The sequence below is a fragment of the Leptopilina heterotoma genome, unplaced genomic scaffold, assembly GCF_015476425.1.
Source record: "Leptopilina heterotoma isolate Lh14 unplaced genomic scaffold, ASM1547642v1 Lhet_63, whole genome shotgun sequence".
NCBI classification, from domain to species: Eukaryota; Metazoa; Arthropoda; class Insecta; order Hymenoptera; family Figitidae; genus Leptopilina; species Leptopilina heterotoma.
In genome coordinates, this window is record NW_025111149.1 from 3,142,956 (window position 1) to 3,168,081 (window position 25,126).

At 24.1% G+C, this 25,126-nt stretch overlaps 2 protein-coding genes across 2 annotated transcripts in view; one reads left to right on the forward strand and one right to left on the reverse strand.

The window, feature by feature from the left end:
• LOC122509790 (vasorin) overlaps positions 1 to 13,780 on the reverse strand; it is a 58,499-nt gene extending 44,719 nt beyond the window's left edge. The window contains exon 1 of the mRNA XM_043624040.1: positions 13,226 to 13,780. Within this exon, the coding sequence (XP_043479975.1) occupies positions 13,226 to 13,229 (4 nt within the window). The 5' untranslated portion in view covers positions 13,230 to 13,780. The remainder of the gene's footprint in view (positions 1 to 13,225) is intronic.
• Positions 1 to 25,126, forward strand: part of LOC122509789 (rab3 GTPase-activating protein catalytic subunit) — an 82,586-nt gene that overhangs the window by 54,753 nt on the left and 2,707 nt on the right. Inside the window, exons 8-10 of the mRNA XM_043624037.1 lie at positions 20,864 to 20,921; positions 21,007 to 21,085; positions 22,603 to 22,928. Of these exons, the coding sequence (XP_043479972.1) occupies positions 20,864 to 20,921; positions 21,007 to 21,085; positions 22,603 to 22,928 (463 nt within the window). The remainder of the gene's footprint in view (positions 1 to 20,863; positions 20,922 to 21,006; positions 21,086 to 22,602; positions 22,929 to 25,126) is intronic.

Below are 25,126 nucleotides of genomic sequence, written 5' to 3' on the forward strand. Positions count from 1 at the left end.
GAAATGACAATTAAATTCTTCGCGGAAATTCAATTGTTTTCAATATTCTAGAAATAATTAAATTACTTTTGGAAATTTCAATTAAATTTTTCGCAAAGTTGAATTGTTTTGAATATTTTAGAAAAGAAAAATTATTTTGAATATTGTCTAAAGAATATTATTTTTATAGAAATTTTAATTAACTTCTTCGTTGAAATTCAGTTATTTTCAATATTGTCGAAAAAATCTAATTTTTTTGGAAATTTCAATTAAATTGTAAATAAAATCCTTCAAAGAAATTCAATTATTGTAAATATTCTAGAAAGAATTAAATTATTTTCAAAATTGTGGAAAAAATAAAAATATATTTGAAAATTTAAATTAAATTCTTCTTAAAAATTCAATTATTTTTGTAAATTATACTTTGAAAAAGTTCAATTATTTGTAAAAATTTTAAAGAAAATTCTTCTCCAGAATTCAATTATTTTCATAAATAATAAAATTCTTCTCCAGAATTCAATTATTTTCATAAATAATAAAATTCTGCACAGGATTTTAATTATTTTCAATATTCTCGGAACAAATCAGTTATTTTTCAAAATTTTAATAATTATTCTTCGCAGAAGAAATATTTTAGATAGAAGATTGGATTTTTGTATTAAAATAATTGAATTCATGCACAGAAAAAAATGCGAATGGTAAAAACAACCACATTTGTGTAGTTAGAAAAAAAGTAGTTAAAACTACCATATTCAGCAGCATTTTAACTACACTTCCTCAGTTAGTGGAACCAAAATGAAGTAGTTGGTTTTATGTAGTTAAAATAACTACTTTACGTAGTTGAAATAACTATAACAGATGCTTGTAAATGGCTCAACTATACTGTAGTAGTAAAAACTATTGTTAAAAATAGTTAATTTTACTATTGTGGTAGCAAAAATAACTATTTTGTATTAGTTGCAAACAAAATGAGACTTACTGTTTTTATACAGTAAATACAACCTCTGAAAGTTGTTACTTTTATGATTTACGTAGTTAAAACAACTATTTCTTACTAGTTGCAGAGAAAGAAAGAAATTTACTGTTTTCATATAGTAAAATCAATTGTTGAAAATAGTTATTTTTACTATTTATGCAGTTGAAAAGATCATTTTTTTCTGCAGAGAAAAAACGTGAGTGGTAAAAGTATCCACATATGTGCAGTTAAAAAAATATAGTTAAAACTACCATATTCAGCAGCATTTTAACAGCATTTTAACTAAACTTCCATAGTTAGTGGAACTAAAATTGAATAGTAGGTTTTATGTAGTTAAAATTACTACTACACATTATGATTGTGAATAACTCAACAATAGTGCAGTAGTTAAAAGTACTGTTAAAAATAGTTATTTTCGGAATTTCTGTAGTAGAAATATCAATTTCTTGCTATTTGCAAAATAAATTAAAATTTACTGTTCCAAAGAGTAAAAACAACCGCTGGAATTTGTTATTTTTGTTACTAGCTTTTAATAATTTATCTCTATGGTGGTAAGAAACATTTATTTTTATAACTACAAAAGTCATAAAAGTAACAATTTGTATGTTATTTTTACTATATGAAAATAGTAAGTTTAATTTTTTTATAACTAGTAAAAAGTGGATAATTTTACTACAGAAATTCTGAAAATAACTATTTTCAACAATACTTTTAACTACTGCAATATCGTTGAGTCATTTAAAATCATATGCTGGCTACATTTCAACTAAGTCCTTAAGCTTAAAAAATTAGTTACTGCAACTAAACGGAGTAGTTATTATGACTGAATCTAAGAAGAATGTCCTCAAGTACAATGCCAGTCATCGTAGCGTGCGAGCGTGGTTAGGTGGTTAGGCTATCGGTTTGCGAATGTTAGGGTCGTGCGTTCAATCCCCGGCGTTTGGGGATTTTTCTCTGTTAGGTGTATAAGAATTTAATATATAAATTATATATTATGAACAAAAATAGGTAAGAGAAAATGTAAAAAAATGGACCTCAATAATAATAAAAAACAAATAAATAATTTCATTTTACTACTTTAAATAGTTAATTTAACTATTTTTTACAGTTGTTACAACTACAATTTGTTACGGGCGCCTATAGGAACTATGAAAATTTAGTTACTGCAACTAAATGAAGCAGTTAGTATGACTAACAACAAATAGTTAAGATAACTGTTTTAGTAGTTAAATTTACTGTAAAAATGGTATTTATTACTACATTTTACTGTTAGACTAACTATTCTGTCATAGTTCATTTTACTAAATAATGTTACGGGCGCCAATAGGAACTACAGGAAATAGTAAAAAAGTAGTCAAATTTAACATATTTTTTTTTGTGTGTGAATAATTTTCTTAAAATTATTGAAAATAGTTGATTCAGTGAAATATTTTTTGTTTAAAATTCTAGAAAATAATTGAATACTCGAAGAGTGAAAACTAAAATTTCTCTAAAATAATTAAATTTCAAAAGGTTACAAATTTAAATTTTGAATATCTTTATCTAACATTTGTAAAGAACTTAAATTTTTTGAATTACGTTTTGATAATTTCAATTCTTAATATTCAATTTATAATATTTAATTACTTATTTAATATAAAATTATTAAACTTTTAAATAAATTTAGTTAAAAATTCTAGAAAATAATTGAATTTTAGTAGAATTAAAATTGTATATTTTAGTAATAATTAAATTTGTATTATTGAAATAAATGTTTTAATTAATTGTATTATAATTTTTAAAAGCAGTCATGTTTGAGAAGAAAAATGTATTAAAATATCAAATAATATTTGAAAATAATTGAATTTTACAAAAAGTCCAAATTGAAGTTATTTTTGAAATAAGAAAGTGAACAAATTTTTAGGAAATCAGGGAAAAGTCAGGAAAAATGGAAAATAAAATTTCTGTGGGAACTCCGAATAAAATAAGAGACTTTTTCGATTTTTTTTTGTAGCAATGAATCGACTAAAATAACTTTTTTTTCTCCCTTAAGTCGATCCGAGTTCTGAATTTAAGAAATCGAGGACTAATTGCATTACGTGAAAATTGACGTTACATAGAATGTTTTTTTTCGTGATTACAATACCTTGGGAATTTTAATTTTTATCCCAATATTATGGGTGCAGAATGGAAAGCTCGCGAGAAAAGTAAGACAATAACGAGGAAATACGAAATATCTAGAGCGCTAATTATGAATTTCCAAGACAACTTCTTTTCATGCAACATATTTTGCAAAGTTGAACTATATATATGAAAAAAAGACCAACAAATCAGAATTAGAAAAGAAAGAATGATTCACGCAGATTCTTTGAAAGTAAAAAGACATATTGTAGGGGAAAAAATGGTTTCTTCATATTTGATTTTTTTTCGCATTAAACGCAATATCAGACAATATTCTTTTTCTTCCTTCCACCAACAGTAATAAATGACTTCATAAACAAAGATAAATATCTTAGATTGTTCTCGAAAAAAAATTATAAATTATAAATGCTAAATCTCTTAGGTGAAAGTGATCGCAATAAAAATTCCTAATAACTGTGTTTGAAGAATGGAATAATAATTTTTCGATATAGATCGAATTTTGTACGTGAGAGAAAGTTTTCCAATGTGGTATGACGAAATTAATAATCTAGGACAAGAGAAGACACTTTAAAATTGATCAATAACCGGTCATTAATTTTCTTTTTCTGATAATTTTTCGACCTAGTGGACAACCGATCAGGAAGTTGCAAGGAGCGGATGCTGAGAAGCGTTTCCGGAAATGAGAATTCCTCGATTCGAGGTAAATTCATTTTCCCATCGCCTGACGATCTAGGTTAGAGCAGGCAATATTTCTTTATTTCAAGTCCGTTTTGACTTTTATGCCTCTTTTTCCAATTTTTATTACTTTCTTTCTTTTGAAAATCAGAAATTCGATTTTTTTCAAGTCCGTTTTGATTTTTTATTCCTTTTTTTTCTTTCAATTTCTTACTTTCTTTCTTTCGAAAATCAGAAATTGTCGAAAAAAATTAGTTTTTTTTTGGAGGAAACTTTTTTTAAAAAATGTTCTGGTAGCATTTTAGATTAAAAAAAACTTGTTTTGAATTCTATTCATGTAGAAATAGGAATTTGTCCTTGAATTTCGTTTTGAAGATGAGAATAAATACTCTTTGTACCTGACGAAACCTTTTTTTTCTCTTTTTGATTTCATATGCGTATCACGCAATAATCATACAATAGAGACAAAATAAGGATGAGTCGTTTTCACAAACTGACGCCTATTGTCGATTTTTCACTGATAGTATTTTTAGATCCAAAGAAGAGAATATTATTATATTCCATTCGTGAGAAAAAAAATCTCTTTTTGTCTTCCTTTAAATTTTTTCATTTTATGAGAAGAAAAAAATATCAAAAGTCTTCCAGATTTTACTTAAAAATTAAATCGAATATTTATTTATTTATATTCTACTATAATAATAAGTTACATTTTTAATACTTTAGATTTATTTTGATTTTGGTTGATTATTTAATTATTTAGAAAATAAGTTTTGTAGAAATATTTTCACAAGAAAAATTTAGAAATTATATTATTTTCCACAATTTTGCGTTAATAAGTAATGGATTAATATATTTTTTAATTTAAAAAGTTGACATTTTGTTTTAAAGATTTTATAATTTTTATAATTACTTTGAATCTAAAATAATTTAATTCTTGCAGAAAATTTTATCAAAATTTATGAAAAGAAATTAATTATTTCGGAAAAAATTTTATTACAAATTTTGAAAAATAATTGAATTCTTCCGAAGAATTTTAATCAAATTTCGAGAAACAATTCCATTCTTTCGAGAATATTGAAAATAATTGAATTCTTGCGAAGAATTTAATAAAAATTTCGAGAAATAATTTAATTCTATGGAGATTTAATTATTTTATTATGGAAATTTTTTATTTATTTATTTGTTTATTGAAATAAATCTAACAGTCAGAAGACCAATTACAGGATTATATATAACAAAAATAAAATTAATTATAATATACTTAATCTATTTTAATCAATTAAGTGTTCGTAGTGACACGAGAGTGATGCATAAAGTCAGAAAGTGATTTGGAAAATTCTTTTAAAGACATACAAAATAAATCAATTTCATTATCGCTGCACATAGTATTCAGAGCCTCACACATTTCACCAACTGCCGTCCAGAGAAATGGTATATTTGTCTCAGAACCAACTAGACTTTTTATTTGTTTGAAATAAATTTTATTTGGTTTGAATAAAATTTTATTTATCTCAAATATATGTTTTATTTGTGTCGAATAAAATTTTTATTTAAAAGAAATAAAAAGTCTAGTTGGTTCTGAGACAAATATACGTTTATTTAACTCAAATAAAATATATTTGGTTTAAATAATATTTTTCTCTGGGTGTATAGTACCCTTCAATGATCGACACCCGATGGTGTAAAACGGATTACTAGACCTAAGACAACGTTGAGGAACAAGGATAGGTATAAGAGATAATAAATATGGACAATCAAAAATTGTCCTGAAAATCTTGAAAAAAAAATGTAGAGAATGCAACCAATCTTCGTTCCTCAAGTGTTTGTACATTAAATAAGGTACACAATTCATTGTAGTCAGAACCAAGCAAAAGGAATTGGCGATGTTTTTTATAATAAATAAATTTTAAGAAACGTTTTTGACATATATCGATTAAGTCAACAAAAAATTGCGCTATTTTGCGCCAAATAACAGAACCCTATTCCAATTTTGATCTGACCATTGCATAAAACAAAGATTGAACTTACGACAAGCGCGTATAATAAAACCTATACAATGATTCGATTCTCTTACAATTGTGTCAATGTGAGTATTAAATTTTAAAGAACTATTTAAATAAATACCCAGATCCTTTATAGTATTAACTCTATCAAATGGATGATTATCAACAGAATAATTAAAAAGATCAATATTTTTCTTTCTCGAAAAGGTCATGACATAACACTTAGATGGATTTACCTCTAACATATTATCTTTACACCAGTCAAAGAAAGAATTTATGTCGGTTTGTAAATTCAAACAATCATTAACATCATTAATTGGTTTAAAAATTTTAGCATCATCGGCATATAAAAGTATATTATTTTGAATGTGTGAAGCGACGTCATTCATATAAACGGGGTAAAAGTAGCAGTTCATTGCTTATAACCTCACAAGTAAATGTTGATATAATCAAATCTAAATATCTATCACATATGTTATTTACATCATTATATTGATGAAGATTGTGAGAATCCAAAAATGAGTGTAAAATAATAGACTTATAATCTTGAAATCCGGAGGTGATATATTGTTTTAAGTTTGGTATATTGAAATCACCTAATAATATATAATTTATTGTCCAGGTAGAACATACATTAGATAGAGATTCAAAGAAATTTTCAAATTCAAGTAAAGGAATGTTATAGGTGTAATGTAAATATCAATTAAAATAAATGGGTTACAAGCAATTAGTATTTTACAAGCTACAATGTTAAAATGAAGGTTGAAATAAATAAAGGTTTAAATAAATGAAGGTTGTTATAATGAAGGTTGAAAAAAATTAGATAAATTCACGTAACCTGTTGTAAATGTGCATTTAACAGCGATAAGAACGCCCCCGCCAATTTTATCAAATCTATCATTTCTGTAAACATTAAATAAAGTTGGATCGAAAAGTTCAGCATCTTGAGTGTAATTCTTTAGCCATGTTTCGGTGAAAACTATGATATCATAGTCAGAAGTGTCGATAGATGACTGTAAAATGTCAATTTTTGTGTTCAAACCTCTTACATTTTGATAATATATAACACAAGATCGTCAAGTAAATCCAAATTTGTGACGTGTGAACAATTAAAAGTGTGAGCAATATTCGAGAGATCTTCAAAAGATATTAAACTACAGTTGACTAATTCAATTTTACTATTTTTGATTCCCCTCGTATCTCTCTGATAACTAAATTCTCCTCTCCCGCAGTACGACGATTCGTCAGTGTTTTCAAGGTTTATCTCTGTGTTGGGTTCGTTGTAGAAGTGTTCAAATATTTGAATTCTTGCGAATAATTTTCTTATTTACTTAATTATTTATGAAAAACAATTGAATTCTTCTGAGGAATTTTATTATTTTTGAAAATAATTGGATTCTAATTAGAAAAATTTTATTATTTGTGAAAATAATTGAATTTTTTGCAAAAAATGTTATTATTTATGAAAAGAATTGAATTCTCGGGGAGAATTTTATTATTAGTTTAGAAAATTATGAATAATAATAATTAATTAATTGAGAAGTGAATTTTTTATTTTTCGAATCTGAAATCTTAAAAAAATTGAAGTTGGCATTTGAAAATGAAAAAATTGATATTTGCATAATAACAATAAATCAAGTACCGCGTTTTGCGAACAAATGCCGCTAACATTTCCTAGTTAATACATAAAGTGAATATATTTGGTCAGTGAATATATTTCTATTTCGAAATTTTAATTTTCGTAGTAAATTTATTTTACAGAAAAATTCTTTAGAGGAGAAATTTGCAAAAATAGATTCGAATTATTACTCCATATATGTGTGTAATTGTTGGAAATTATATAATGCGAATTAGTTGAATGTTAACTCGAGAGGATTATGAATTAAGAAAAATGGAATTAACGCCTCACGCAGAGAGAGAACTCGAGAGACTAATAAGGTAACAGGACTTTCTATATTTATATATACAATATAAATTCTAAAAACAATTGGAGCGAATTGAGTAATTTTTTTAAAAATAATAATCGACATACTCTCATATGTGCAGCGAGTACGTGTTCAGGATCTTAGCTTGGAAGAAGGTACCATGTTCACCCAACGATGCAACTATGCTCTGACTATAGTTTGGTTCAAGGTCAGCCGACAAAGAACAACGAAGAAAGCTATTTATAGTTATACCTATAACAACACAGGAGCATTAACCATTGGTGAATTTCGAAAAAAAATCAAATCTTTTAGTGAATTCAAAAAAAAAAAGAAAAACAACCGAATCTTTTGGAAAAAAAACTGCATTTTTTAAACGGATGGAATAAAATTCCCATCGGCTGAATTTTCTCCTAAAACGTACGCGTCATGAAACCTGAGAACTTTATAAAAATGACCAAACGAGTTCGAAATCGTGCAACTTGATTAAATTGAAAGAAACTTGATATCGTATTCAATAGATGTCTTTTTGAAGAAAGTTAATTGGTGCCTCTATGGAAGCTTAGAAGTTAAATGATCTCCAGGGACCAATCCAATTATATCTCTGCGGCATCGAGTTTTCGCTAATCATCAATAAAAAAAATACTCGTCAATTAGCAGAAAAGGGCAATTTAATGCGAAAATAATTTTTGCCTACTGAATGTCAATTATCTTTTTTCAATTTCGAATTGGAATTTTTCATTAGAGAATTCGTTGAGAATTTGTTGAGAATTGCAAACTGGAACAACTAAAAAGACAATTGTACACGAATTTCAAAAAGGAGAAAGAAACTCGTGAACGAGAATGAAATATAATAAAGTGAAAATGTTATCAGTCACAATATATCTGCGTTTGGATATATATATATAGTAGTATCGGAATTAAAATCATAAAATAGTTATGAAGGAAAACAGCGAATTCCACTTATCACCACACCCAAGGTTCAGCATCTAGAAAAGAATTTCAAACACCACAAAGAATGGAGAAAAAAGAATATTATTGTCACAAACAGAACATGAAAATCACGTGTATCAAGTTTTTTTAGAGTAAAAAATTATTCCGATCGCCAATGATTTGTGCGGTTTTGTGGAATTTTTTTCCGTCTCTTGTATATAGTATATACAAAATAGAAATGTCAATCTGAGGAAAATGAATTTAGTATCGTATTTCATTGATTGAGACAATTGGGTGTGGAGGAATTCTTTGAATTTTCACGAAACAGAACTGTATTATATTTCTCTCGAGGAATCCTGCTTGAGATCCTATCGAATCATTCAATCCAAGAAGTGCGAATTACGTGATTCAACGGATTGCAATCAATCGAATTTATCGAAGGAGCAATATTTATATAATTAAGATGATTGTTTGAATATTTTGGAAAATTAGTCGATTGGAGGAAAAGAATTAGAAAAGATGTTTGGAATAATTAGGAAAAATTATAATTACCTATCGTAGCGGTTCTTTCTATTCTTGATAAATGAATAACTGTTGTGAATGCAAACGAGAGACTTTAACACCAATGCCGTAAAATATGTCTCTTTGGATTATTATTTATTGCTTGAAAAATTAATGAATTTCGAAAGCTTTCGATGGAGAGATTAATTGGTTTCTCGGGATTGCGACATAAATTTGATTCTGTTTCTTTCCTTATTTTGATTTTTTCCCCTAAAAAGAAAAGACTTTTTTCCTAAACAGTATTCTGATTCACTTGAAAAATAATAATAATTCACTCTAAAAATAGAAAAAAAAATGTTTCTAATACATTAATTTGTGAATATCTTCAATAATTGTAAAATTATTCAAAACATAAAAATTGTTCGAAACAATTTTCTTTAACAAATAATTATTATTTTTCACTTAAGAATTAATATTTTCGAAAAATTCAAATTTCAAAGCATCTGAAATTCAATTGTTTATAAAAATTGTTATATTGCAACTCTTCCAAAATTAACGTCAGTGAAATTCACTACGTTTACGATCAGCGATTGAGAGAGAAAAATTTTTTCAAGGAGAACGAAAAAAATTCAGAAAAAAATTAAATGATTTTTTAATATTTTAATTGGTTGCCGAATACCAAAAATGGAATTTTTTTATCAATTCTAGAAATTTGATTTTTTACCCTGGGAATTTAGGGAAAAATCAGGAAAATTATAATTGGTCAGGAAAATCAAGGAAAAGTTCAAGAATTTTTTTTTATATTTAAGTGGTATTATCTTTGTTATTAATTTAATAATTATTATTTAGTATTTAATAATTAATTGCTATTTAAACATTTTTTTCTGTATCTAATCACATTTTGTGAGTGAATCAGAATATTCTTTAGGGAACGTCTTAATTTCAGAGCAAAAAATCAAAATTCTTTCTGAAAATCAGGGAAAAGAGAGAAAATCAAAATCGAATTTTTGTGGCAACCCCCAAGTTTGATAAATATTAATCGACAAATTAAGAAATTAAAGACAATATAGAAAAAAAGTCTTCGGAATCATAGTACGGAAATATTAAAATTCTAATACATTAAAAATCTTTGCTATAATTAAATCAGATCCTACAGATGATTTAATAATCCTTTTCCTTGTTAGAAAGTACAGGTTTTCTTTGTAATTTTCTTTTTTTTGCGTGATTACTTTTTCAATTAGAATTTTGTATACACTTATTAACCAAATTTAAAACTGTACTGGTGTTTATATTGTTTGCAGTTTATATACCTTACAGTCCAAGAGACTAAAATAACAGTTAGTTGATTATCATAAATTAATATTATATCTCATATATATAAAAGGATAAATAGTCTCATTGTATGTATGTGTATTTGCAATTATAGGTGTAATACGTTATGTGAATGATAATTTTCCTACGTATATCTATATTTATTTTGTTTACGGGAAGGGAAAAATTATGCAAAAAGAAGAAGTTCCTTATAACTTTTTCTATATTCACAAGGGGGAGAAAAGGATTATTAAATTGTTTTCTTTTTATCGCGATTTACCATTTTTTTTCTCAAGTTAATTTTTTTTTCTATGAGCTGCACGCTTTTACTATTAGTCTCAGAATCGCGCATGAGTAGCGCTTTAATAATTGCGCAATATTCTAATAATGGTATTTCAAAGAGCGATAATCATTACAAATTAGTTTAATTTGCTTATTCTTTTTGAGAATTTTTTTTTTTTGTTTCTTTTTAAGGCGTTGGTGAAGTTCACAACGTTTATAATCAACGATTTCGAATCTGAAATAATTTAATTCATAAATAAAATTTTATTTATTATTTATTTATTTTATCAGCATTCTTGAGAATAATAGAATTTTTTCAAAAAACTTTATTAAATTTTATAAAATATAATAGTATTAAATACTTTGGTAAACTTTTAATGGAATTTTATGGAAAATAATTGACTTCTTCCGAAGGATTTTAGAACTTATGAAAATAATTCAATTCTGGCGACGAATTTAATAAAAATTGTAGGTACATACTGAAAATAATTTAATTATTTCGAAGAATATCATTTTAAAATTTTCGAAAACAATAATTAAATTCTTTCAAGAAATATAATTGAAAATATATTCAAAATAATTAAATTCTTTCAAGAAATATAATTAAAAGTATATTCAAAATACTTAAATTCTAATAAACAAAATTAATCAAAATTTTTGACAATAATCGAATTCTTTAGAGAAATTTTCTAAAAGTTGTTTTTAAAATAATTAAATTTCTGCAAAAAAAACATCATTATTTATGAAAGTGATTAAATATTTGACAAGAATTTTATTGAAATATTCAAAAATAATTGCATTCTTCAGAGAATATTGAAAACAATTCAATTCCTCTAGAGAATTTAATTATTTATGAAAATAATTGAATTCTTTCAAAAATATTGAAAATAATTGAATTTTTTCATGGAATTTAATTCAAATTTCGGGAAATAAATTAATTCTTTTGAGATTTACTTAATTATTTTATTATGAAAATAACTGAATTCTGGTGATAATTTTCATTGAAATTTCAAAAATAATTCAATTCTTTAGAGAATATTGAAAATAAATAAATTTCTTGGAAGAATTTTATTTAAAATTTCGAAAAATAATTTTATTCTTTCGAGAATAATAAAAATAATTTAATTCTTTAGAGAATATTGAAAATAATGCAATTCCTATAGAGAATTAAATTATTTATCAAAATAATTTTGAATTGAATTGCTGCGAAGAATTTAATTCTTTATGAAAATAATTGAATTTTGGTGAACAAATTTATTCAAATTTTTAAAAATAATTGAAATTTTTAGAAATATTGAAAATAATTCAATTTCTGTGGAGAATTTAATTATTGAAGAAAATAATTGAATTTCAGCGAAGAATTTTATTTATAATTTCCAAAATTAACTCTAAAAGGAGTACATGAATTTACTCACCTTATAAGGGGTAACTTGAATCTTGTTTTAAAAGGTTTCTATTTGACGTAAAGTCAATTAAAGTTAGTGAATTTTATTGGGTTTTGAGTAACGAAAGCAATGGTTTTATTCATTTTTTGATAAATTAAAAAAAATTTTGAATAATCGATAGGGTTTGAAAGTGAAAAAATTATTTTTTAAGTTAGTGGCGTAATTTGAATATTACGTGGGATGTCTGGACACCCCAGTTACTCCTTCTAGGGTTAATTTAATTTTTTCTAGAATATTGAAAATAATTACGTTCCAGCGAAAAATTTATTTAAAATTTCAAAAATAATTTAATTCTCTCAAGAATATTGAAAATAATTGAATTTCTGCGAGGAAATTTATTTCAATTTTTAAAAATAACTGAATTATTTCAAAGAATTTTTTTATGTTTTAGAATATAATCAATAACAATAAATATTTAATTACTTAATAAGTAAATTTCTTTTCGTTTTAAATCTGAAATCTTTCAAAAATTGAAGTTGATATTTAAAAGTAAAAAATTTTTAATTTTGTTTTAACAATAAATTAAATACCGCATTTCGCGCGTAACATTTGCTAGTAAATGTTAATTTAAAAAATTTCTTTATATATTTTTTTTGTAAATTTCTGTCAATATAAGTTTTTTTATCAGAATGTCAATCGCCTTAATTATTTAAGTCTTAATTAATTCAAACTAGGTAATTAGAATATCGCTGGAATATTAAATTTTATGCGCTTTAAATTTTTGTATTTTTTTTGTACTTTTAACGTTTTTTCCTGTATTTATTTTCTGTTTTTTATGTTCGTTTTATGTATTTCTTTTCTTCATCTATTCATTTTTTATGTATTTATTTTTATTTATTTTTGTTATGTAATTATAATTTGTATGGTACCAAAAAAACACTTGAATATTTCGAATGTACGATTCGCCCCACATCGTGATTGTTTTCTTGTTTCTTTTCTTTTTTTTTGCGAAAAAAAGAGAATTTTCTCGCCTATCTACGTAAAGGAAGACAAGAATCGATTCACCGTTCGAAATGGTAAAAGACGCGAAAGCAAAGGCGAAGAGTCCGGAAACTTGGGAGCAATGATCCTACTCACTCATTGTTTTCTTGGACGTAGTTCAAGGCAACCGTTGATCATCCATGGCGCCTCACTCGGAAATTTGTCCTTGGAAACACCTTCCGTGTTAAAAAATTAACTACCATGTGTAAAACACCTTTTCGTTGTTGCTGTTTTTTTCTTTCAACACCCCGCCTTTTTGGTGATAATCCTCGGTCCCCCCTTTGAGGTAAACCGATCCACCTGTTGTCGGTCCCTTTCGGTCACCCGATCCGCACGTTTTTTTTCTCGAAATTAATTCTTCCGGCTCTTAGGGAGACTTTGATAAATAATTAATTTGAATAATTTGAATGATTTTTCTAATTTAAAAACTTTTGATTATTTTACAACTATTTGAATGATTTGAATTATTTTTCGATATATTTGAGATGATGAAATGAAGACGCGGCGCGCGTGCACTTGGGATAATGTTTCTTTTTCTCTTTTTCTAATCAGTTGGTCCCGGTGGCCATCGGCAACACGATCTTAGGCTCGACTGCAACCAGTTGTCGGACATCGTCGGCTTCGAACCCATGGAATCCTGTCTCATGCCGGTACTTCCACTCCAACTCCATTCCAACAGCCAAGTTTCCACTCCCCCACCCCTTGTAAGATTCTCTCGTCAGTTGCGTCTCTGGTTCTGGTTAGGCAACGATAATAATAATTTTCTACCTGTGGAGAGTAGGGTATTATGGTGTGTACGGTACTCCGATTCGTGTACACATAGAGAGGCACGCACTGAAAATACAATTCTTCATAGGGCCCTATAAACTCTCCCTCGGATTTCCCGTTTTACACGGGAAACAAACCGTTTAAATTGACGATCGAGAGAAAATGCCACTGCGAGGAAAATAATAAATGGATGGTTTTTCAAACGGAACTCTGATACACGCAAATTATATTTCATTTATCCGGCGAATTATTTTCTTCTTCGCATAAGAGGAGAAGAAATATTTCACCGATTTCCAATTGACTTCATTCAAAAACGGACGCATAATTATTATTGTTTATATATAGAATTTTTGTCAATTTGGATTTTATTTACCAGAAGTTTTCTGCGCTTTAACTGAAATTCTTTCGAGAATATCGGAAATAATTCAATTCCTGTGGAAAATTTAATTATATTTATTTCAAAACAATTGAATTCTTTCAAGAATATTCAAAATAATTGACTTTCTTTGAAGAAAATAATTCAATTATTTCGAAATTAATTAATTTTATTATGAAGATAATTGAATTCTAATGAATTTTATTGAAATTTTCAAAAATAATTTAATTATTTAGAGAATATTGAAAATAATTCAATACCTGTGAAGAATTTCATTATTTGTCAAAACACTTGAATTCTTTGAAGAATATTAAAAATTATATTTGAATTTTGTTCGAAGAATTTTACTTAAAATTTTCAATATTAATTAAATTCTTTCAAAAATATTGAAAATAATTGAATTCCTGCGAAGAATTTTTTTTTTATTCAAATTTTCTATAATAATTGAATTTTTTTGAGAATATTGCAAATAATTGAATTCTGGTGAATAATTTTTTGAAATTTTCAAAAATAATTAAAAACTTTAGAAATTATTGAAAATACTTCAATTCATATGTGGAGAATTTAATTATTAAAGAAAATAATTGAATTCTTTCAATAATATTGAAAATAATTGAATTTTGTCGAAGAATGTATCTACTTAAAATTTCGAAAAATTATTTAATTCTTTTAAGATTCAATTATTTTATTATGAAAATCATTGTATTTTTGCTGAATTTTATTGAAATTTTAAAATTCAATTATTTAGAGAATATTGAAAATAATTCAATTCCTGTGGAGAATTTTATTTAAAATTTCCAAAATTAATTGAATTTTTTCAAGAATATTGAATTCCTGCGAAGAATTTTATTAAAATTTTTTATAATAATTGAATTTTTTTTGAGAATATTGAAAATAATTGAATTCTGATGAACTATTTTATTGAAATTTTCAAAAATAATTAAACTCTTCAGAAAATATTGAAAATGTTTCAATTCCAGAGGAGAATTTAATTAGTATAATGAAAATAAAAGAAATTTTATTAAAATTTTCAAAAAAAATATGTGCCAGAAGCTTTCTTTAACCGAAATTTTGATCTTATTTATTTATTCATTCAAGAATATAATTTATTATAATAGGAATTTTAGAGAATAAAATTTCTAGCATATAAAAATTCTGACAAATAAATAGAATTATTTTTGAATTCTATTAAATAGAAATTCGGTCCAATTAAATTTCGATTAAGTAAAATTTCTGTAATATGGAATATTCGATGAAATGGATTTGCTGGCGAATAGTATTTGAGAAAATCTCAAACGGAACTATGTTTTAGTAGGCATAAATTATATTTAATTTATCCGGCGAAATATCTTCTTCTTATTCTCAAAAGAGGAAAAAAGAACATTTTTACCGATAGAAATCCAATGGAATTGAAAATGATAACTTTAATAACTTTGAACCTGAAATAATTTAATTTTCTAAAGAATTTAACTAAAAATTTTTCGAGGAATTCATTTAATATTGTATTAAAAATAATCCAATCATTATAAAGAAGTTTATCGAAATTTTTGAAAATAATTATTGAATTCTTTGAACGAATTTTTTTACTTATGGAAATAATTGAATTCCTGCGAAGAATTTTATAAGTTAATGAATTATTGAATTCATAGAAAGAATTTTTTGAAAATAATTAATTTTATTCGAGAAAATTTACGAAAATTGTATTGAAAATAATTTAATTCCTAAGAATTTTTTTATTTATGAAAATAATTGAATTGCTGGGAAGAATTTAATTAAAATTTTTAAAGATACCTAATTAAATTCATTTAAGGAATAATTAAAATTGCTTTGAAAATAATTCAATTTCTGTAAAGAATTATTAGATTAAAATTTTTGGCACCTGAAATTCTATAGACAATGATAATTTATGGAATTGTCATGCGCCTTATTTATTTAAAACATTTTTTTAGATTACATTTTCTTCAATTATTTCTTCTCAAGAAAAAGAAAAAGGAGGGGGAAAAAGTCAAAAAGCAGTAAAAATTTCCAGTAACTCTTTCTCGAAAAGAAAAGTAAAAAAAATATATGATCGTGATAAATATTCGATTTAATAATCCGAACAAAATAGTCTTCAAATAAATTTTTCTAAAACAAGAATAAAAAATATAAAGCAAAAAGAAAGAAAAAACCCCCAAAAAAAAGGAAAGGAAAAAATATAAAAAATTAAAATCGGAGATGAAAATAGTTTAAAAAAATCTAAACTATTTAATACCAAAGTTTTATATTTGTTTTCCTTTCCTTTGAACATTAAAAAGAAAAAAAATCCCCATTCAGTCAATTTTTCATTCATAAAAAAAAGTTGAATGAAATTTTCTTTGAGAATCAATCAAGAGAAAATTCCGTTCAGTCATTCCTTGTTTCTTCATTTTTCAATTCATATGCGAGAATTTTTTTCAAGTTTTTGTTATGAATTGAGGAATTTTTTTCTCTTAAAGAATTCAAGATATTAATGTAAGGCATTAATTAAAGAGAACTTCATTTATAAATAATGCAAAATCTCTTTAAATAAAGTCAATTTTTGTTTAAACAACTTTTTAAAAAAGTTGATTTAAAAAAAATGTTTGAACTTTGAAATTTTCAAAAATCTAAATTCGTTAAAAAATAATATTTTTCATGGAAAAATAATCATGATTAAATATTCATTTAGAGAAAAAAAGTTATTGATGCTTCGTTGAATAATTTTACTCTTCAGAATATTCTTTACGGTCAAGAAATGAGTCAAAATTCTGCCTAGAAATCAGGGAAAAAACAAATTTTTGTGGTAAATAAATTCATAGTTAAATAATTTAAATCTAAGTTAATTTTAATATTTTCAATTTATTTCATTTTATAATTAAAGAATTTAAATTCAATTTAAAATCATTTTGCAGCAGTAAATTATTTATTTTGTATATAGAAAAAAAAGGAAAAATTCCTAAGAATTTGAGAAAAAGAGGAAACATTTTTTTCTATCGAAAATTCACAAAGAAGTGATTAAATTTGACCTTTATGTATATGAGGAATTAAAAATTGTAGATATATAATTTGAAGATGATGTAGATGTAACAATGAAGGTAAATTTTTAACAATGATCGTCTCGCTCATTAATTATAGACTTCTATTCAAATATTTTCAATGTTAAATTGCCTTTCTGACTAAAATACACATATAAAGACTCGAATGTGTATTACACAATTTACAATATATATATATATATATATAGAAAGAAACTTTTTTTCCTCTTTAAAAAAAACAAAACAAAAAAAAGCCCACCTAATTCGTGAATTTCTTAAAATTTATTTAAGCGTTTTTTAAGAAATTCACAAAAAAAGGACTCTATTTTTATGACTAAATAGTTGTTTCTTTTTTATAGATGCGGCAAGGTGGTATAACAATAAAAACTCTCTTCTTAAAATTTAATTATTGACCAATGTTAAACTTTTCTTTTCGTATTAATCATTACATAACGTATCAAATTCTCCGGTATTATTATCTTGCATCATGAATATAATATGTCAATGATGAAAATATTATTTGTATATAATATGAAAATTAGCAAATTTCTCTTTTATATTACTAATCAGTAATCACAAATTGATATTAAAATATTTTATTTTTAAATTCGAGGAATAAGTGAAGAATTCTCGCTTTTATTTTATGAAACAAGTGCTGCAAAAAAACGAAGAAAAAAGTGAAAAGAAAATTCGTAAATATTTATAAATTAAAAATTTTTATTTCAATTTTTTTTACTTGAAATGTATTTAGTATTGTTTTATTTTTTATTTTCTTTCATTTAATTTCTTTTAACAATTTTATTTTAATTTACTTTTTATTTATTTTCTAAAATATATTGAATTGATTATTAGAAAAAGGAAGAAAATAAATTTACATTCTTCGATTGTTAATTTTCATGATTTTTTCATTTCACTTTTATTCTTTCTTCCCTGAATATATACAGAAAAAAGGGGTCTTTAGCTCTTTAGATTAACGTTAAAAGAACTTTCTTCTTGCTTTCGTAAAACTCCAACTTGTAATTTTTCATAACATCCATTTCCTTTATCCCAAACATTCTTTTAAATTTCTCCTCAAAGTAGTATAATCCGCGTTGTGAATAATTTTTTTAAGGTTCTAATATTATTTAAAAGTACAAAAATTTGCCTCACTTTCTAATTTGTTAATTGAAATTCTTCTTTTCTCTGTATTTGGGAGAGAAAAATTTTTTTTCTTTTTTTCACATTTTTTTTTATTCAAGATAACGAATTTTTCTAAGTTAATATATATTAATTACATAATATTCAAAAATTAATGTTAATATTTATTATTATTATTTAAATAATAGCAAAAATTGATAAAACAAAATTGTTTTGTTATTAATGAACTTTTGTTCTAATTAATTCAAACTTTTACGAATTCAAATTTAAAGAATAAGTATTATGATTCTATTTGAACAATACAAATTTAGAAATATTGATCTATTCGTCATAATTTTGTTTTTTTTATATTTTTAAAAGCTAGTTTTTTTGTTAAAAAACTATTATTAAATTTTTGTAAATTTAATAATTTTGAACCTGAAATAATTTAACTTTTTGTAAAGAATTTTGTTCATAATTTTTCGAGAAATTTAAATTAAAATTTTTATTAAAAATAATTTAATTCTTATAAGGAAATTTAACAAAATTTTAGAAAATAATTGAATTGAAAGAATTTTTTGAGAATATTGAAAATAATCCAATTCCTCTGGAGAGTTTAATTATTTATTAAAATAATTGAATTCTTTAAAGTATATTGAAAAGAATTGAATTTCTTCATGAATTATTTATTTTATTATAAAAATAATTGAATTCTGGTGAACATTTTCATTGAAATTTTGAAAAATAATTCAATTCTTTAAAGAATATTGAAAATAATTGAGTTTCTTCGAAGAATTTTATTTCAAATTTCCAAAAACAAATTTAATTCTTTCGACAATAATGTAAATAATTGAATTCCTACGAAGGATTAAATTATTCGTGGAAATAATTGAATTCCAGTGAAGAATTTTATTTAAATTTTCAAAAATAATTTAATTCTTTAGAGAATATTGAAAATAATTCAATTTCTGTAGAGAATTCAATTATTAAAGAAAATAATTTTTAAGTTTAAAAATTATTGAATTGTGCAAAGAAATTTATTAAAAATGTATTGAAAATAGTGGAATTTCTTAAAAAAAAATTTATTATTTATCAAAATAATTCAATTCTTGTGAAGTTTTTTAAATATAATAATTGAAAATAATTGATAATATTTGAGAAAATTTATGAAAATTGTATTAAAAATAATATAAAAATTCCTGCAAATTATATTTTTATTTATGTAAATAATTGAAAAATTATTGCGAAGAATTTTATTAAAATTTTATTGAAAGGAATTGAATTTTTTTAGAGAATTTTATCAAGATTTTTAAAAATAATTGAATTAAAAGTGTTTTGTTAAAATTTTTGAAATTAATTGAATTGTTTCTAAGAATTTTATTAAAATTGTTGAAAACAGTAAATAATAATAATTAATTTGTTAATTAGTTAAGAAATGAATTTTTTTAATTTATCTAATTTGAAATTATTCAAAAATTGAAGTTGAGATTTGAAAATTAATTTTGTAATTTGCATAATAATACCTAATAAATTAAATACCGCGTTGCACGCGTATTATTTGTTAGTTAATTAATATATATTCTCAAATTCATATTAACAATAATTAATTAATATTCACAAATTAATATTATAATATATTTAACATAATATATGCGGAAAATTTATTTTACGCAGAAAATGGGAATTTGAAACATTCATAGAGTTCAAGTTTGTGTGCGAAGAAACGGTTGGCATTGCACCTAAGATCATAAGCATGCAGTTACTTTAGAAAGGGCCAAGGGATCAAGGATAGATAAGAAGAATATGAATGAGAAAGAAACTTTGTGGGAAGATTCACAAAAAGAATATTCATTTTTATATTTACTTATTCATAAGTGAGCTTATTTAACCCTCGAGAGAAAAAATTCTCTTTCCCAAATTCCTTCTTTTTTTATAACGAAATATTTTAATTTATTCAATAGAATTTTTTTAACTAAAAATTCTATACAAAAATATTTGTATCGAATTGTGTATAATTTGAAATTGTTTTCATTTTCTCGTGTGTAAAAGGAAATAATTTATAATATCCGAAACTGGTTCAAATATTTCTTTCTCGTCAATGTTTCATTCCTTGGTTCTTTAAAAATATAAAAACAGTGGCGTAAAAATTACCTGCGAGATAGTAAACAACTCGTTTAAGTTGAGATTTAAAGTCTGAACTGTGGGAAAGGTGATAATACTGCATTGCTATCCGCAAATATAAATATTCATGTATTCATCTCCATTTGATTTTCTTACATACATCTCGTTTCTATTTCTGTAATCTGAATTATTTCATTATTTCCACATTCTTCATTTTTTTTCTCTTTTCTTTTCCAGCCAAGTTATTTCTTACTTTCTGCCATCCCCTTTTTAAAAATTTCCTTTTGAAACTTCAAATAAAAAATTTATTTTTTGTTACAGTTTAACACCTGGTACTCCCGATTGCGTGCACACATGTCTTCTGCATCAAAAACTTCAGGTAATTTCAAAAACATTTCAAAATTTTCAATCTGAAAGAAACCAAAAAAAGAAATTGATGAAAAAAATCATTTATTTATTTACAGATGATAAATCATTGCATTCACTTGAGAAAAACGAGAGAAGAAGCTGTCGCACAGGCAGAATTCAAAGACATGGAAACAGGTATCAATTAAAATTGATTTTATCGATTAAAAAAAAGAAGCAGAAAAGAAAAACTCTTGGAAATAATTCATTAATTGATAATTATGTTTTGTTTTCTTTTTTTTTTTGAATTAAAAATACGAATTGAAATTGAAAAAGAAAAATTATGAATCTTGAATAGATTCCAGTTGGATAAACAGAGGAATTAAAGAAAGTTTTCTTTTTCCTTCAAGAAAGAGAAGTTTTACTCGTGAGAGAAAAATTAATTGGTGATGAAAGAAGTTTGCAAAGATGCAAATTTCATTGAGTTGGAGAGTTACATTTTATTTGCAGTCTGATTAATCGCTGTCGACAATTATCGTTAATTAATGGACGGTCAACACGATTATACACCGGGAAAAGAAATTTCTCTAAATACTCAATACAAAACGTAATTAAGTTAATTTTTCTCAACAACTTTTACGCAATAATCACATTCAATATAAATCTAATGACAATAGAATAGGCACAAAAAATATTTTTACTCTTTTTTTATTTATTCATTTTTTACTCATTAATCTCAAATTTGCAAAATTCTTTTTTCGAAACTATTTAATTTTTTCCAAAATAATTAAATATTTTTTTATTTCTAATCTATTTTATTATTAATTATTAACTAGAAAATGTTACGCGCGCGGATCGTGGTATTTAATTTATTATTGTTATGCAATTTACAAAATTTTTTATTTTCAAATATAAATTTTTAAATAATTCCATAATCAAAAATTACAAAATTCACTAACTTATTAAGTACAAAATAAATTATTATTGTTTATGTTTTCAAAAATGTTAATATAATTCTTCACAAGAATTCAATTATTTATATATAAAGAATAACATTCTTCGGAAGAATTCAAAGATTTTTAACAAAATTTTAATAATAAATTTCTGGAAAGAATTGAATTATTTTCTAAAATTTTAATAAATCCTTCCAAACAATTCAATTATTTTTTTAAATACAAGTAAAATTCTTCGCAAGAATTCAATCATTTTTATAAATAGTAAAATTCTTTGCTGGAATTCAATTATTTTCAAAACAATTTTTTTCGACAGAATTCAACTATTTTTATAAATACTAAAATTCTTTTTAGGAATTAAATTATTTTTATTTCAATTTAAATAAAATTACACAAAAGAATTTAATTATTTTCAAAAATTTCCATAAAATTTAATTTCAACAAGAATTTAAAATTCTCTAAAAATAATTCAATTTCTTAAAATATTTAAAAATTAAAAAATTCTATGAAAATTAAATTACTTTCAAGGAAATTTTTAAATATATTCGTAAAAAAATTGAAAGTATTCAATTATTTTCAAATATTTCTATGAAATTCTTCAAAACAATTCAATTACTTCCTAAAATTTTAATAAATTATTAATATAGATTATTTATCAATTAATAATTGAATAATATCGGATATGTTTATTTTGAACTAATTTGGAAAATTTGACGAATATTATGAAACAAGAGAATGAAAAAGTTTTCTTTTTATTTTGAGATTCGGAGGAGGACGAATTCTACGAGTGTTCGAATGAAGAACCAGTTCCTGGTGAGCAAGACGAGACGCAACAAAAAAGCAAGAAAGAAAAGCATTTCTTGTGGAACAGACCAGTGGGAAGATTGGCAAAACATTCGACTTTTCGATTAGTGCAAACTGGAGATCCTTTATACCTGCCAGTGACTCAGGATCAAGTTCTTAAAACTGAAGATCAATTGGAGGAGGATGCCCAAGTTATGATGGAACTAGGAACAGATAAACAAGGCACAGAAATGCGCGCTAGACTGATGAGCGCCTCTTTACTTTCTGACATGGAATCATTTAAAGTATATAGTCGTTACCAATTTTTCATTGCGTTAAATGTATTTTTATAGATTTTTGGACCCCCTACGCCCTCCTAAATTGGTAACGGAGTTTATGAATGGTCTCTTATTAATATTCACAAATAAATTACTGACAATTATCATTATTGATCTAGTTCGAGAAACAAAGCTACTATTTTACATTTTTCAGGAACCAAATGAAAATAGGATCCGTTTTTCAATTTCATATTAGGGTAGTGGCACCAGTAAAAGAACATTTAAGGAAATGTATACTTTCGATATTTTTTACTTTGAATTCATATTTTCCTGATTACGCACCCAGAAATATTATTTAATTGCACCTGAAACTTGTAACCTTTTTTCTGTTTATGCTTCGTTCATTTATCATGTTCATAACCCACCAAAAAATTAAAAAATTATTTTCAGAATTAACTTACATATTAAATCTATTTTTTTTTATCATAAACTATATTTTGAAGAAATAAGGAACTAAAAAATATTCTTTTTATAAGTAGTCATAAAAGTTATAATTTGTGAAATATCGTGATAAATAATCAATTTGTTCTTTTACTGGTGCAACTACCCTATAAGTTCTAAATTTGTCCAAAAGAAAACAATACATTTTGATTCTTTTTCACTTATTTTCAATATTAATTAATTAATATTAAATAAACAAAATATTTTATTTTCAAAAATCAACTTCAGTTTTTGAATAATTTGAGAAACAAATTTTTGAAAAATTCACTTATTAACTACTTGTCTAATTTAATTATAATTTTACTATTTTCAAATATTTTCAGAAAAATCTTCACGAAAAACTAATTACATATTTTCAAAAATTATAAAATTCTTCGCGACAATTCAATTATTTTCATAAATAATAAAATTCTTCACGGCAATTTAATTATTTTTAAGAATAATAAAATTCTTCCTTGGAATTCAATTAAATCATAAAATATAAAATTCTTTACAGGAATTTAATTATTTTAATTACATTTTTAATAACATTCCTTATAAGAATTCAATAATTTTTTAACTTACAAAATTTCTTCGCAGAAATTCAACTGTTTTCAATATTCTCGAAAGAATTGTATAATTTCTGGAAATTCTGATTACATTCTTCGAAGAAATTCAATTATTTCTAATATTTTTGAAAAAATTCAATGATTTTCTGAATAAATAAATTCTTTGTATCAATTAAATTTTTTTAATACAATTTTCGTAAATTTACTCGGATGAATTAAATTATTTAAAAAAATTATTTTTAAGAATTCAATAAATTTTTAACTTACAAAATTCTTCGCAGAAATGTAATTATTTTAAAAAATTCGAATAAAACCCGTCAAAACAATGCAATTATTTTTGAAAATTTTAATAAAATTCTACACAAGAATTAAATTATTTCAGATTCAAAATTGTAAAATCATCAAAAATTATAACATTTTTTAAAGAAAAATGTGTTTATTATTACATATTTAATCTTCAAAATCAAAAAATTAAAAATTGAGGAGCCGGGAAGAAGAACTCGCCGAGCGCTCCAACGCATGCGTTAATATCAGTCGGGTAGCAGTGACAGGCCCAGAGGCGCTCACTGCTCCCCGACTGATATTAGAGAATACGTTGGTGCGCTCGGCGAGTTCTTCTTCCCGGCTCCTCAATTAAATTAAATTAGAACTTTCTTAATATAAGATTCAAAACATTTAAAAAGCAATATTAGTAAACAAATTCTTGAAATTAGATTTTGAAAATATTTTCAAAATACTTTTGAAGAGATAATAGATTTTTTAATTACATGTCATTGAAAAATTTTCAAATAATTGAAAAAACGTAAATAAGTTTTAAAAATAATTGCATTTTTTGAAAATTATTAAAAAGTAGGTAATTAAATGTTTTAAGAATTTTCTTTCCAAATATAAAAATTAAAAATACAAGAGTTCATTTAAAAAATTTTCATTAAAATTTTCGAGAGTTCAATTATTTTGGAAATTTACAATTAAAATTCTTTAAAATTTGATTTTCAAAAATTTAAATAAAATTCTTGCAAGAAATAAATTATTTTCAAATCAAGTTTTACAAAACTTATTAATTATTTTAAAACTTTTTAATTATATATTTCAAAATTTTAATCTCATAGAATAGTTAATCATAAATAAATGAAATATTTGCCTGAAGTTGCATTTTATACAAAAAATATTTTGTTA